Source organism: Lemur catta, chromosome 12, assembly GCF_020740605.2.
Source record: "Lemur catta isolate mLemCat1 chromosome 12, mLemCat1.pri, whole genome shotgun sequence".
NCBI lineage: Eukaryota > Metazoa > Chordata > Mammalia > Primates > Lemuridae > Lemur > Lemur catta.
The window spans coordinates 46,315,486-46,331,498 of record NC_059139.1 but is presented as its reverse complement, the minus strand read 5'-3'; the positions used below and the strand labels follow the sequence as shown (position 1 = coordinate 46,331,498).

Sequence of the window (16,013 nt, the reverse complement as noted above, 5' to 3'; positions counted from 1 at the left end):
GCAGCCTGGATGACGCCAGGCGGGTCAGTGGGCGGGGCGATCAGGAAGAGGTGGCGTGGCCGAAGGAAGAGACTAAGGTTTGGCTCTTATGATCCACCGCCGTCAACTGAAATGACTCTGTCTCTGTAGTACTCCGGCATGATGGACAAAGAAATGTAAAAGCGGCAAAAAAAAAAAAAAAGAGAAAAGAAAACCCGGAAGTGCTCTCAGCTGCACTGATGAGGAACGTTTTTTGGCCAGAAACCGAAAGAAGAAATCGGAAGTGACGTCGCGGCCAAAACAAGCCCGGGCTTCGGGGCTTGCACTGAGTCTGTGGCCACAGATGGAAAAACCCGACTTGCTCTCTGCTGTCTAAGCTGGTCGCCAGGCCCTGGGCTCCCACCGGGTGGGCCTCACGCCTCTGTCCCCGAGATCCGCTCGCTGCGCTTAAGCGACTGTTTCCGCCTGGGACTTTTCGGGTACAGCTGGCCGGTGGCGACAGAGCGGACTTCCTTCCCTACCAGTCTGCCATCCAGCGGGCTCCTGTCCTGGGACGCCGGGACACCTGTCGCCTGTGAGGCATCATTCATTTTCATAGCACCTTCCTCTCCCCTTTCAGGACAGTTCTAGGATCAGGAAGAACCGTGGGGACTGCTGTTATTAGCATCCACTAGGGACTAGCACAGTTGCCCACTTTATCTTGTTAGGCCCCCTCTGCCTTCATCCCTGGGCCCTGACAGATCTAGGTGATCCTAGCTATCCATTGCCTTACCTCTTTTTGTCACCGTCTCCTCTTCTCGGTCATATTTTTTTCCTCCCTCTCCTATTCTTCAAAATTTTGGCTTACCAGTCAACTTTGCTTCTCCTCTCTAGTGCTGAGATAAGCATTCTGTTTCCACACACACCCCTGCCTCAGCAAAAGCACATTTGCTGTTCTCCTCTCAAAGACTGGTAATTCCATCTGTAAACCCTGATTTATAACAGCTGTTTATTTAGAGCTGGAGAGAATAGCAGAGATGACTATTTCAACACCTTTATTTTATAGATGGAGTAACTCTCAGAAAACTTACATGATTTACTTGTCCAGAATTGCACAGCTAGTTTTTAAGCAATGCTAGGAATGGAAAGCCAGATCTAATCAGCAAATGTTAGAAATAGAAAATGATACCAAAAATTGTTAAAGTTCAGATCAGAACACATTTATGGAGCACCTGGTAGGACCAAGTACTGCTTTGTGTGCGAAGATTAATAAAAGTGGTCCCCATCCTAGAGGAGTTTTCAATTTAGTAGAAGTTTAAATGGAAATTCTCAAGATAATGGTAAATGCTAAAATAGAGACATATACAGGGTGCTGAGAGAGCTCAAGGGAGTAGCACGTAGGCCACCCCTGGGTAGGAGAATGAGGGAAATAGTTCTTCCCTTAGGAAACACAGTTCATGTTGTGCAATCCCTTTTGGACCCGTGGATTTCTGTATTACACATCCATCTCCATTTGAATCACTGAACCAAGTTTCTGTTCTGGTTTCCTTCTTTCCTTTTGCTAAAGTGTATTAACTTTGTTACTTGTTGCTTTTCTTTTTTTTTTTCTTACTACATATCATTTATTTAACTCTCTCCTGTGGAAATTTTGGATTAGTTTAATGCTGCTGCTTATTTTAAATGGTCAAGGTAGTGGAGTCAGAAGAGCTGGATAAGTCCCTCATAATTTATGAGCTTTTTTTTTTCTCCTTAAGTGGACATAATATTAATAACTACCTGACATGCCCACTCAAAAGATTGTTATAAGGATCAATCTTTGAAAATGGTTTTAAAACTAAAAAGTGGTTATCTGTAAATTTATCATTTGCCAACCCCCGCTCCACTGTGATCCTAATGCTTTTTTCACTTTTAATTCCAGTTAATTCCAATTTTAAAACACCTTGCACCCTCTCAAAATTTTTAAGAGGCAGTAAACCCTAACATGAAAAAGTGAACTGGATGTTATTAATTTTTTCCTGTCTCAAGTGATAATATTTCTGGAGCAATTATATATTTTGGAAAGCCAATGCATAATCTACACATTTTATTCTTCGTAAAAACCTACATTAAGTTACGAGTGCTTGATCTGAACAAAAACTGATAAATATACCTTCAATTCATCAAAGCCAAAGCTTTGTAAAGCTTTTCATGGTCTAGGAATCACAGGTGTTATAGATAACAATGCCAATAAACTTGGGTACAACATGAGTTATATCTTTTCTTAAATTCAAACTGAGAGCCACTTTTATAAACAGCATATTAAAAAAATGAACTTCAGGTAAGAGGTTAAAGTTTTAATACGAAGGTTTATTTTCATTGTTAGCTTTATCTTTATCCATTTAGCAATATTCAGGTAGGGGAAAGGGGAGAAACAGTAACTAAAATTTGTTGGAACAAACTGATGGAGATGAGAACGTTATTGTACAGTATTTCATTTGATCTTTACCAGGGTCCTGTAAGGTTAAGGGTGGTATCCCTATTTTACAAATGAGACAGGCTCAGAGAAGTTGAGTAACTTATACAGGTCACACAGCTAATAAATGGTGAAGCTTGGATTCATACCCAGGTTTCTGTACCTCTGAACAGTGTATGCTTTCTATTATGTGCTTATAAGAGCATTGTTTGGATACTTGATTGAAAATGATGATTTTGTATATTTTTACATAAGGTGATATAATACTTTTAATTTTCTAATTTTTTCTTTCAGATTTTTTAATATCCAAATTCTAAGAATACACTGGAAACCACTCACGTAAAACCAAGAAGAAATCATGAAGAAATGTTTTAATTATTGAAACTACAGTTGAAATCATGGCTACATCAGCAAATCTGGATATTGGAGCCCAGCTGATAGTGGAAGAATGTCCCAGCAGCTATAGTCTAACTGGCATGCCAGACATTAAAATAGAACATCCACTGGACCCCAATTCAGAAGAAGTATCAGCTCAGGGTGTTGCCATGGGAATGAAATTCATATTGCCTAACAGATTTGATATGAATGTGTGTTCTCGATTTGTGAAGTCATTAAATGAAGAGGATAGTAAAAATATTCAAGATCAGGTTAACTCTGACCTGGAAGTGGCATCTGTCCTATTTAAAGGTTGAAAGTTATGGTATAAATGTCTGCATTCGTTTTTGTTTATTTGGGTGTTTTTTTTTTTTTTTCCTGGTCATGAGATTTTGAGTTTGGGAGAAGAGTTTGGAAGCCATTTTTTAATATGGTGATCTAGAATCTCACAGAAACCAAAATTAAATAATTTCACATTATATAATGTCTATTTTAAACGAAGTTCATGTTGATTTTTTAAAAATTTCTTGCCTAACCTTTATTTATAAATTATCTAATGAAGTTAAAATCTTTTAAAATCATAGGAAAAAAATTCCTTGTGCCTTTTAGAAATGAATTACCTTAATATTTCCTGTTCCATGGATATTTAATTTATATTAGCTTCCTGTGCTTTAATGTAGTAGAATCTGTCTTCATCCTGTAGATTTACTTTTATAATTATCTATTGAATAATAAAACTAATCTCATAGAATAAAATTGCTCAAGATTAATACTTTTCTTCTGGAACTTTCACTATGGGTAGTATATACTTTTTGTGATAAATAATATCAGTTGATAAACAGTTGAATTAAAGCTGTTATACGTCATGTATTTCTTTTGTAGACATTGACATAGAACTCTTACTGAAATGCTTTGTCATTAAAACATGTTTTAATGTGTTTAAATTTATTTTTTACTTAGCTGAATGCAATATTCATACATCTCCTTCTCCGGGAATTCAAGTAAGGCATGTCTATACTCCCTCTACCACAAAGCATTTCTCACCCATAAAACAGTCAACTACTTTAACCAACAAACACAGAGGAAATGAGGTCTCTACTACACCTCTGTTAGCAAATTGTAAGTATTTGCTACTGATGTATGAAAATATTCTTATTGCTAATATAGTAGTTTCAAGAGTTTGACTTTAAAACGTTATTTCCATTAGATGCATATTCTCTGGATAAAGAAAATGTGGTATATATACACAATGGAATACTATTCAACCTTTAAAAAGAAGTAATTTTTATCGTTTGCAACAGCATGGATAAACCTGGAGGACATTATGCTACGTGAAATAAGCCAGGCACAGAAAGGCAAATGCCACATAATCTCAATTATATGTGGAATCTGAATAGAAGTAGAGAATGGAATGATAGTTACCAGGGGTCAGGGAAGAGTGTTTTTGGGGAAAGGGGAGATACTGATCAAAGGATACAGAGTTTCAGCTAGACAGGCAGGAGGAACAAGCTTTAACGACCTATTGCACAAAATGGACTATAATAAATAATGCACTACATATTTCAAAATTGCTAAAAGAGTAGATTTTAAATGTTTTCACCATGAAAAATGGTAAGTATGTGAAGTGATAGATTTTTGTTAATTAGCTTAATTATTCCACAGTGTAAACATAAAACATCACATTGTAGTCCATAAATATATACAGTTATTACTTGGCAATTAAAAATGAAGTTAAATAAATGCATATTTCCTTTTTGAAAGTGTAAGTTATATCCTAATAGTTTTAGTGATAAAACTTTTTTATGTATTATTTCATTTTTAAATATTTCATGTGTTTCTCTGTTGAGAGCAAATACAGATTGAAATATTAATGATTAAAACCTTTATAGCTTTACTGTAAAATCAATGAATTATTCTGAACCCTGAAGTTAATGTATCAGTATTTTCATATTCTTAGAGTGCAAGGCTTCACTTAGTTGTAAACTAGATCACAGATCAACAAGTGATATTGTGGTTAAAGCTGAGTGATTTGTGCTATAATTTTGAATGTGAATATAATATGAATATGAAACCACATTTTTTAAAACTTTGAATCAACTTTATTTTTTGAGACGGGTCTCACTATGTTGCCCAGGCTGGACTCCTGGGATTAAACCATCCTCCCACCTCAGCTTCCCAAGTAGGCACAATTTTTTAAAATGTAGAATCATTCTAGAGGAAATAAAATGAATTAAAGTTTTTCTATTTAAACTAGAAAATGTTTCATACAGTATGAGTATGTTAATGAGAAAAAACTAGTTAGGACCTGTATTTATGTTAGTAACTGAGAATATAATGTAAATGCATCTATATTCTAAAGCATGATGAAATTTCTATCTTTACTTTGGAAACACTAAATTCCTCCTGATTTCTAAGTCACATGCTCTAGCAATTGAGCCAAGAAAAGTCTTCCTCTAGGACTCTCAACCCATCTATTGGTCATTTTTGGTTTACTTACAAAAATTTGCAAATGTCTCCCAATTGCTTTCCTTTCTGTATTAAGGCCATCCAATTACATCACTGAACTCAATGATCAGGTGCTTCTTATATTGAAGGAGAACTCTCATAGAACAATACCTATTTGGTGTTGTTTTAAATTAAAGAGATTGTCTTAAAATAGTCCAACTATACAATTTTTGAGCTGAAAATAAATACTTAGAGATCATCTGGTTCATATCCCTCACATTACAGATAAAAATGTTTAATTGATTTTCCAAGATCACACAGCTAATTAGCCACACCTACACCCATACTCAAGAATTTCCTCTCAAGGCCAGTTTTCCACTTCTGACCTGACTCTTCCTAATGTTAAGAAAAACCCATGGAGTCTTGAAAACAAAATATTTAGGAATTCAGTGGAGTCAGTAAAAAGTCAAGGAGTGTCTTTGTGTCCTTTAGACCTGGCTTCCTCATAAATTTGCATACAGAGATAGCATTTGAAAAGTTAAGTATCTAAACAATTTCTTCAGAATAAATGTCATGGATAATGACAATTTGCAGATATTAGGGTTACCTTAAACGTGTAAGGGTCAATTCTTGGATACAGAATGGGTACTTGTGATGTTAGGAAATACTTTAAGTTTTTTAAAGCAATAAAATGATAGTTTTTGTTTTGGAAAAGAAAACTGGCACAAACATGGAATAATAAAAGTGCACCCTATAAATATACATGAAGCATTTTCTGGTATTGTTTCAGCTTTGTCTGTTCACCAGTTGGCTGCTCAAGGAGAGATGCTCTATTTGGCTACTCGTATTGAACAAGGTAATAGCCTATTTTTAAATATATATTTAAAGCAAATTCAACAGGATTTATTAGATTTGCTATTGTTTTGTTTTATTTTAACATAGGAAAGTATAAAGACAAAAACAAATAGTTGCATAATCTTACTAGGCAGGTAACCCAATGGATAACAACCAAAAAAGTAATATAAAGTATAAAAGTTCCTTTATCACCCTAGTCTTTTCCTCAAAAGCAAACATTATAAGTTTCTTATATTTTTAGAAAATTTTTCCAGAAAACATTTCTATTTATATTTTGGGTTATGTGTGAGAATATGTATGTTCTTGTTACTTACATAAGAGGGAAAATATTATACATACTATATTATACCTTACTTTTTTCACTTAATATTTTGGAGATCTTTCCATATAAGCACATAAAGATCTATTTTATTCTTTTTATAGTTCCATAATTTTGCATTGTATTTCATATATATATGTATACTATGTTTTTTATTCTTTAACTGTCCTGGTGGTGGTTGATTCCAGTTTGTTGCTATTAAATAGTAGTCTTGTTGGCATTGTTTTAATGTATATCCATAGGATAAATTCCCACAAGTAGATTTGCTGAGTCAAAGGGTATATGCATTTTTATTTTGATATATACTGCCAGATGTTTATCTTTACACCAGAGCTAGAGTTTCTATTTCCTCATATCCTCACCTACACAGGATACTATCAGACTCTAATTTTTGCTAAATTGATAGGTGAAAAATGGTATCTCATAGTGGTTTCACTTATATTTCTAAAATTAGGGTCTATTTGAATTTCTTCTTGTGTGAACTGCCTGCTATATATTAGGATATGAACTCCATCGAAATTAAGGAAATTAGCTCTTTGTTGTTTGTGTTGCATATAGTTTTCCCCAGCTTGTCATTTTTCTTTTGACTTCCTTTATGATGTTCTCAAACAAAGGCTTAACATTTTTAAGTGGTGAATTTATTTTTTTCTTTGTGAGTTCTGCTTAGAAAGGATTTCCCATTCCAAGATTATAAATAAATTCTCCCATTCCTTATCTAGAACTTATGTGGTTTCCCTTTTATATTTCAATCTTTGACTCATATAGAATATGTTTTGGTATAATGAGGTAAAGATTGAGCTTTACTTTTATTTTCATTTTTCAGAAAGTTAGCCAGTTGTCCCAACATTGTTTATTGAATACAGGAAGCATGATCAAAGAGTTTTGTTTTTCTTAAACTTGTCATTCTCTTACAAGAAAAACTTAAACACTGTTTCTGTTTGTTTATAAATACTTGAAGGTTTCATTCTCAATCTACTAAATAAATTTAGGGGAAAGGCTATGGACTTTATAACTAGTAGACTAAATCTAGAGAATAAAATGGTGGAACTGCATGGTACTGTACTTCAGATTATTTACTCTTCATTCACATATTGTATTAGCGAACCACAAAAATGAGAGAAATTCACAGGCAGTGATGTTAGCTATAGGAAGATAGCTTTAATAAGATGTTAAGAGTTTTTATAATAATACATATTTATGTAATGCTAAGGGCTAGCATATAAGTTCATTTTTATTGTGATCCTTCGAACTACACATTGAGCTAAGCAAGATTATTCTGTGCATTGTAGAAATTAAGTGATTTGCCCAGGGTCACATTGCTAGAAAGTAACACAGCTGAGATTCAAACTCTGGTCTCCTGATTCTGAGACCAATATTCTGTTGACTGCCTTGTGCATTTTGTCATGTTTGGTAGTTCATACTTTAAATGATATGCTATGTGAACTCAGCTATGTACATTGAGGCACATGTTAATACATTCAAACTGCAAATTACAACATGTAATAGGACTTCAGTGAACAAAAGTCCACGCAAAGTGAACGTCATTGAGTAATATAATCAACTCTTTGGAATGCTAGTATTTTCAGAGTGATATTAATATGTGGTTGTTAAATTAGATCACAAAAATTGCTTTTCTTTTAAATAGAAAATGTTATCAATCACACGGATGAAGAAGGATTTACTCCTCTGATGTGGGCTGCAGCACACGGGCAAATAGCTGTGGTAGAGTTTCTACTTCAGAATGTAAGGAAAATGCCTCAGAAAATGTATATGTACAGTTACTTAAGTTCAGTTAAGTCTTTAGTAAAGTTTTTGTATCTCCAGTCAGCTAGATATAATGGTAGAGGATACAAAAAAAATTTAATGCTTTTCATATTCTTGTGGAACTTCAATCTAGTTGGAAAGGCAAGACCAATCATACATGAAACAGTGAGAAATAATTTAATGCCCAGCCCCCTCTAAGTGCAGTGAGAATGAGAGTACTGTCAGCTTTGTAGGAGAAGGCTTCATGGAGGAGCTGTGACTTGATTACAGAGTGAAAGGATAGTTAGGATTAAGACCGACAGAGGAAGGAAGGAAGGCATCCAGACAATCTTGATAACAAGAGCATCCATGAATCAAAGTTTCCATTATATCTTTATTAACCCCAGAACATTACCTGACTTAGTGTTGAACTGTAATTATTATTAACAGAAATGAAAATATTCTTGTTTAAATTAATCAAAAAGTTTTTTCTCTCCACTTCCCACTCTAGGGTGCTGATCCCCAGCTTTTAGGGAAAGGTCGAGAAAGTGCACTGTCATTGGCCTGCAGTAAAGGCTACACAGATATTGTCAAAATGCTGCTTGACTGTGGAGTTGATGTAAATGAATATGATTGGGTGAGTCTGTGATACTGAATTTTAAATTACTGTAACAAATTCTAGAATTTATTTGGTTTGGGGAGACATAATAAATTTTACTATAAAATAAATATAGAATAATTAATTAATTGACAAACTAAATACCTACAAGAAAAAGTTAATGTCATAAACTCAATTAGTAGTTCTGATTGAAGTATTCATCACAAAATACTCAAATTTCCTTAAACTGTTACATGTCTAATTCTTAGCAAAGCTTCTCACAGCAGCATTAAATTATTTGAATCTTGCTCACCCTGAAAAACTCTCAATTACATTTTCCTTTTGCAGAATGGAGGAACACCTTTGCTCTACGCTGTACATGGAAATCACGTGAAATGTGTAAAGATGCTCTTAGGTAAGCAGATAAAAATGAAAATTATTTAGAAAATGCCATGTGAGGACTTTTATTTTTTCAACCTGGTCTCCCCTGATATTTACTCAGAAGCATTAACTATTGTTAAATACATTAATCTTGCTGCTATTCACTCCTGGAGCACCTGCCACCATGGAGCTGGCCATGTGAGAAGCAGCTCCATCACACTCCACATCTGCACTTGGACCTTTTGTGTTTGTTGCTTTCATTTGGGGGTCACGTTTGAATCCACTGTTGTCTTCTTTGTCTGCAGTGTCTTTATGCACAAGCTTTGCCTTTAGTTGTTTATGAGTTTCAGCTGTCCTAGAGGATGCCTGTTTGAAGTGTCTTCCCTCCAGTCCACCAACGTAAATTCTGTATACCCTGTATACTCTGCACTTTGTCAGACCATCCTGAAAATGTTCTCCAAATTTGCTGAAAATCTGTCCAGCCATTTGTACATGAGCCAGTAATAGACAAAGAGATCCACATTTTCATTTGATTTATGTAGATTTTTCTATTTTGGTATAGAAAATGGAGCTGACCCAACAATTGAAACTGACTCTGGATATAACTCTATGGATTTAGCTGTAGCCCTGGGCTACAGAAGTGGTGAGTATTTTAGAATTCCTGGGTTTCATCTCTGTAAATAGTATAAGCCAGTGGTCCAAGCCATTTTTATCACTTGTAGTCATAAAATATGTTATCCTAACTTCTGACTTGTACTTTGAACAATGGGAAAAGTCAACAGATCCTACAAAGTCTAGAAATGAGTTTGTTATTATACTTTTCACCAACTCAAATAATTAGTTACTGGAGGATACATGCACACCTATATATAAGATTTATTTAATATTTTGATAGCAAACCTATTTATAAGATTTAATATTTTGATAGCAAACTTTTTATAGAACAACCTTGTACTCTGGACTCTCCTTCAGTCTCAAATATAGAAAGCAAGACACAGAAAGTCCAGTAATTTGGACAATTACCAAGGCAGTGACAGACTAAGTTTTAACTTTTGAAAGTGTTCTCTTGGATTATCGCCTTCAGACTATGAAGCAATGATAAAGTTATTAGAAATAACTTTTTTTTAGAAAAAAATTGGGGATGTTAAGTTGAATTTGTTAATAGGTGAATAGTTTGTTGAATAATTTGTTGAATAGTTTTTTAAAAATTTTATAATTAATATGCTATGATATTGATTACCTATCTGTTCTAGTTCAACAGGTTATTGAGTCACATTTGTTGAAGCTGCTTCAGAATATCAAGGAGTAGACATAGATATCAGAAAATGCTGTCTGCCCTTTCGTTTACCTTTTGGTCCTTATAAATGATAGTTTTGTTTACTTATAAATTTTTACCTCAGTTGCAATATTTACTGATTTTTAGTAAGTTTTAATAAATATTTCTCTGAGTAATTCACTGGTTTATAATAAATTTAATGTTAATACTTTTTTTATAAATGTGTTTTACTGTATATTTAAAATTATAGATTAATGTTTCATGGCATGTAAATTTTTATGGTACAGATAGTTATCTGTCTTTGTATCAAGTGCTGTAATTTGACATTTTCAGAGCTTATTCTACCCAATTCATCTTAACTCTTGTATTATTAACTCATTGACTTTATATAGGGTTTGATATAAATTCCTAGAAAAAAAATTTTTGTTATTGTTAAATTAAAAAATGCACAGTGTGATTGTTTACAAAATGATATTATAAATAAAGTACTTTTTCTGTCAGTTTGCATGCTAGTTTTTTAAATTATATAAGATTATTAGAGATTACTTTAGAATTTTTAATTTAACCCTTCTGTCCTGCCATGACACTTCATTAGATCAAATAATATACGTAATTAAAATAAATTGAATGCAAGTCAATCTACAAAGACTTATTGATTGTCCTTTCTAGAAGTATATTTAGAATATTTTTCTCTTATAAATAAGTTTTTCAGTGGGAAAAGTCCTCTGTGAAAGAGAAGTCAGTTTTTCAGTGCAAGTGAGGTGCTCTTCATTGCCACTAGAGGAGCACTATAAACCGGTGTTTCACAGAAGTCTAGAAGAGAGAGCCATGGGCTAAAAAATTCATTTGACCATTGAATTATAGGACCTAACTTAAATCACTTCATCTGAAAAGTGGGTGTTTTGTCAGTTATGATACTTTGGTTGTCAGTCACATAAACTTGGTCTGGCTAATTTAAGCAAAAGTGAATTAATGGAAAGATACAAAATGGAAGGAAAACTAAAGAAGCAGGCAGTCCCAAAGAATGAAAGTAGACTAGGGATCTCAGTCAGGAAACCATGGTCAGTCATTTTGGAAACTGCTATTATAATGTTTAGTTTTAAGCCCCTTGTTTATCTTTCTGCTCAGGATTTATCTTTCTGCTCAGGAGGCAGAAATCTGTTTAGAATGGCATGTAAATGTTCTGCTATACAGAGTTGGGGGGAGAAGGGGATGACTGATGAACATTGTCCACTACTGCCCCCAGATCATGTGGAATGTGGGAGACAAAGGCCACCTAAGAGAAAATTAGGGGTGAAAGAAAAGCGATAGATGTTTACTCCAAGTACAATCTAAATACTATGTGAAAATAGTACTAGTGTCTCACCCATTGTAGGATATATACTTTAAAATTATTTCTAGCACTACTGGTGGATTTATAACACCTAAAACCATTTATCCTTTTACTTGGTTCCCTTTTTTAAATTAAAGGTACTTATCATGAAGCATTGGTTCTTGTTTATATTAAATGGTAACAAAATCCAATGATCCATTTGGGCACATCACTCTGAGTATTGCCTGCAAGTGCTTTCCCCAATGAAGAGCAACCAAACAACCTATGCTAGGATTGAATCTGGAATAACCGCTTCATCCCTAGTCGGACTCTTAAGGTTGACAACCGACAAATCTCAGAGAATATTTTGAAAAACATTCCCCTTCCCAATTCTACCATCTTTCAGCCTCAATGTCCCTCATAACCCTAGAAAAATCCCTGAAGAAATAGACACTAATACAAGTTAATTAAAAGAACAAGAGTGACATTAAGGGCCAGTTCTATAAAGTTCCTCTTTTCAAAATCAGATACGTTTTAGGTAGTGTTTATTGATTACACAAGTATTTATTCAATTTATATACCAGACACTGTGCTTGGTGCATGGATAAAATACTAAGCAAAACCAGACATGGTCCTGCCATCAAGACACTCACTGCCTAGTATTGGGACTCATTACCACCACAGTGAGAAATACATTGATGAAGAATAACTTCCAAAAGGTTAAAAACCATTATACTCATGTAAATACAAAACGAACACCTATCAAAGATTTTATTCATACAATTAGTGAGGAAACCAGTATGACATCAAAACTAATTCCAAGAGCATTCACAAAGCTAAGTATTTAGACAATGCTATTAATAGTATAAGATTGCTGAGTTAGGCTGGCGAGGTGGCTCACGCCTGTCATCCTAGCATAGCACATTAGAAGGCCAGGAGTTTGACACCAGCCTGGACAATTGCGAGAACCACACACCGCCCCCACCCCCAGAAGTTTGAGGTTACAATGAGCTATAATGACACCACTGCACTCTAACCCAGGCAATAGAGTGAAACTTTGTCTCAAAAAAAAAAAAAAAAATTACTCACCTAGATGCAAATCTAGTTACTGTCCAACAGAGGTATCAACTATGGGCTTTGAAGTTATCTTTTCCATTGGACAGAAATTATTTACATCGCTAGAGGAAAGAAATCTGCAAGATAATATATGACTTCACTAAGTCTGGGACCTTTAATCACTAGTAAACAGTGAGTTGAACTAAGTACTTTTCCCTAGATTAATGGTTCTCAAATCTGAGTGCACATCAGAATCATCTGGAGGGCCTGCTAAGATTCAGACTGCTGGACCCGCCCCCAGAGTCAGTCAGTCTGTGGTATGATCCAAGAATTTTCAAATCTAACAATTTTCAGGTGATGCTGATGCTGCTGGTCCAGGGACCTCATTTTGAGAATTGCCATCCTAGAGTATCTTTGGATGCCCTCTCAGTATGACATTGAAAGGATGTACCTCTAACAATGTCATACTGGGGGAGACACTGCAAAGAAACAATAAAAGATTGTTTCTTTATTTCCAAGTTTCAGATAATTTTTCTGACAGTCTCCTGGAATCATAAATAACATTCAAAGATTATTCTTAATCACAAGAAAACTGGTCTTGTTAAAGTCGGCCTGATAGTTTACATACATGCAGCAATTTAACTCTATAGGCCTCAAGTTTTATTTGCAAATCTAGAGCCTTAAATTACTGAGCAAATACTAAGGACAAAAAAATTACCTTCTGAGAAATTTTCATAACGAATCTCAGACTTTTAAAAGCCTCTATTGTTTGCTCTTCTAACCCAAGACTAGGGGCCTAAGCCCAAGAAACTCTTTCTACTAGATTTCACCTACAGTATCAATAAATCACTGTAAATTCCTCCTTTCTTGAGGTCTGCAAATTTTGCTAAGGGCCCTGGCTTTTCAGAAAGTGACCTTCCTCACCACCAGTAAGCCTGGCCAGTTTGCCAGTTTGCCAGGGAGGGTTTTGCAGGCATTGGCTCCATATATAAAGTCAACCCCTTGTTCTTTAATATGAACTTCTTACACCTGATTAACAGCATCCTTCTCAAATATGGCATTGGTTGAACAATCTATTTGTCCAATTATATCTTGGTAAAAAGGACAGATTCTTATACAACCTATGCAAATAAACTATTTTGTCATGAAAAGTATGGAGACTCCAAAATATTTGTTTCTGAATTCTGAGGACATCAGTGAGAATGAGACACCATTTAGAATGTTTCAATTCTGTTTATGTATGCACAGTCTATTTAATTGAAAGTTAGGGATAGCTTAAGAAGAAAGAGAAAGGACTTCCTCCTATACCCATTAAAAAAATCAAAAATAGTACAACAGTATTCCACACAATATAACCATAATAAAAATTTCCCTTATTAGTTCATTCAGTTCTGTGTAATTAATTAATTCTTATTTCCCAGGATCTTGCATCAAGAAGTGAGCTAGCTATGAGAGGCTGAAGCAGGAGGAGGCTGAGGCAGGAGGATTGCTTGAGCCCAGGAGTTGAGGTTACAGTGAGCTATGATGATGACACTTCACTCTAGCCTAGGGCAACAGAGTGGGACCCTGCCTCAAAAAAAAAAAAAAAAAATCTTGGAAATTATGTTTAAGCTGACAAACTATAAAATAAAAGTAATTACTGCTGATGTTAGAAATTTGTCAAAATCATGATCCAATTTAGTTGAATACAAATTTACAATACACATTTATAATCTTAAACATGAGGTTGTAGTATTTTATCTTATTTGATCAGTAAACCTGTATAAAAAGTTTAGGAAATTCAGATAGTCTTTTACTGAGATAACAAACCCAAGTTTTAATTTAAAAAATTAAATGTATGCGTCTATCACACTCTGTGTTGATAAACTCAGGGTAAAGACATATAGGTATAATTTTTAAAAATCAAATTATTAAATGAGGCTAATTTGTTCATAGACTCATCTTATTATGTGAATTTTGGTTCTTAAAATGTTTCTGAGCTAATAGTTTTTATAAGAACAATTTTTTTTTAAGTCTAGCATATTTAAAGTATTTGGGATTCAGTTTCTTTGTTTTCTGGGATTTGGAGAATATTTGACTCTTCTAAGTGATTATCTCTATGAGCCTACCAGAACAATTCTCTTTTAATTTATGAGACATTAAGATATAGTTTATTAATAGCTTCCAGAGTTAGAAAAATATTTTATATTTATACAATGAGAGGTAGAGACCTTTCTCAATCATAGACATGCAGACACACAAACAGGTAGGAAGCCTAGATTAATACCTTCAGCTCTACAACTTTACCACAGGTCAAAAAACTCGGAGTTATTTTCCTGTCCACTGAGCATGTGTGATGGTTAATTTTAGGTGTAACTTGACTGGATTGAGAGACACCTAGGTTGCTGGTGAAGCATTGTTCTGGGTGTGTCTGTGAGGCTGTTCACAGAGGAAATGGGCGTGTATGAGTCGTTCGACTGGGAGAGGAAGACCCGCCCTCAAGGTGTGCAGCCACCATCCCTCGGCTGGGGACTGTTTGGAACAAACCAGCAGAGGAAGGGGCACTCCTTCTGCCCTTCCTCATCAGACTCCAGGTTCTTCAGCCTCTGGACTCTGGGACTTGCACCAGTGGCCTCTCAGGGGCTCTGGGGCCTGACTGGGGCTGCACTGTCAGCCTCCCTGGTTCTGAGGCTTGGGACTGGGGCTGAGCCAGGCTGCTGGCTTCTCAGGTCCCCAATTTGTAGCCAATGGTGGGACTAAAGTGCTTTCGTGATCATGTGAGCCAATTCCCCCTAATAAATCTTCTTCCATCCATGCTACTGGTTCTGTCTCTCTGGAGAAGCCTGACTAAAATAGCATGTAATTCTTAATTGCTTTGAGGTTGCATATAGACAAACAGACCAAAATAACAAACCAAAAACAGACAAATAAATCACCTTTCACCCAACAGAGAATAGGTCATCTCCCACCCAAGGGAGAACAGGTCTCCAGTACTCATCCAACAGAGATCACCACACAGACCATTAAAGCAAATCCCCAATCACTGGTGTTGTTATTAATAGTAGGGAATAACTCTTTGAAGGTGTGCAAACCGGGAACAAAAACAAATACATAAAATTGGTAGAAAAGGGAAAATAATAAGAGAGTTGGAAATGCTAAATTCACTCAGAGGCCAAGAGAGGATGGGCAGGCAAATCAGTTTATCTGGCTCCATCGGGTTAATCCCCTCAAACATCTCAGTGCATGATCTTCAAATCTGATCAA

At 35.1% G+C, this 16,013-nt stretch overlaps 1 protein-coding gene across 3 annotated transcripts; it reads left to right on the top strand.

Moving 5' to 3' along the window:
- The first annotated feature begins 44 nt into the window (after positions 1-44).
- ANKRA2 (ankyrin repeat family A member 2) lies at positions 45-10,902 on the top strand. Of its 3 annotated transcripts, none has more exons than XM_045566114.1 (9): positions 45-553; positions 2,705-3,097; positions 3,746-3,904; positions 6,021-6,086; positions 8,050-8,147; positions 8,659-8,784; positions 9,094-9,160; positions 9,689-9,769; positions 10,388-10,902. In XM_045566114.1, the coding sequence occupies exons 2-9, from the start codon at positions 2,809-2,811 to the stop codon at positions 10,393-10,395; spliced, it is 894 nt and encodes a 297-aa protein (XP_045422070.1). In that variant the 5' UTR covers positions 45-553; positions 2,705-2,808; the 3' UTR covers positions 10,396-10,902. The 3 variants fall into 3 exon arrangements, with proteins under 3 accessions (XP_045422070.1, XP_045422069.1, XP_045422071.1); XM_045566113.1 differs by having other exon boundaries at positions 46-553; positions 10,380-10,902; XM_045566115.1 differs by having other exon boundaries at positions 47-553; positions 2,705-3,110; positions 10,380-10,902.
- Positions 10,903-16,013: the final 5,111 nt, after the last annotated feature.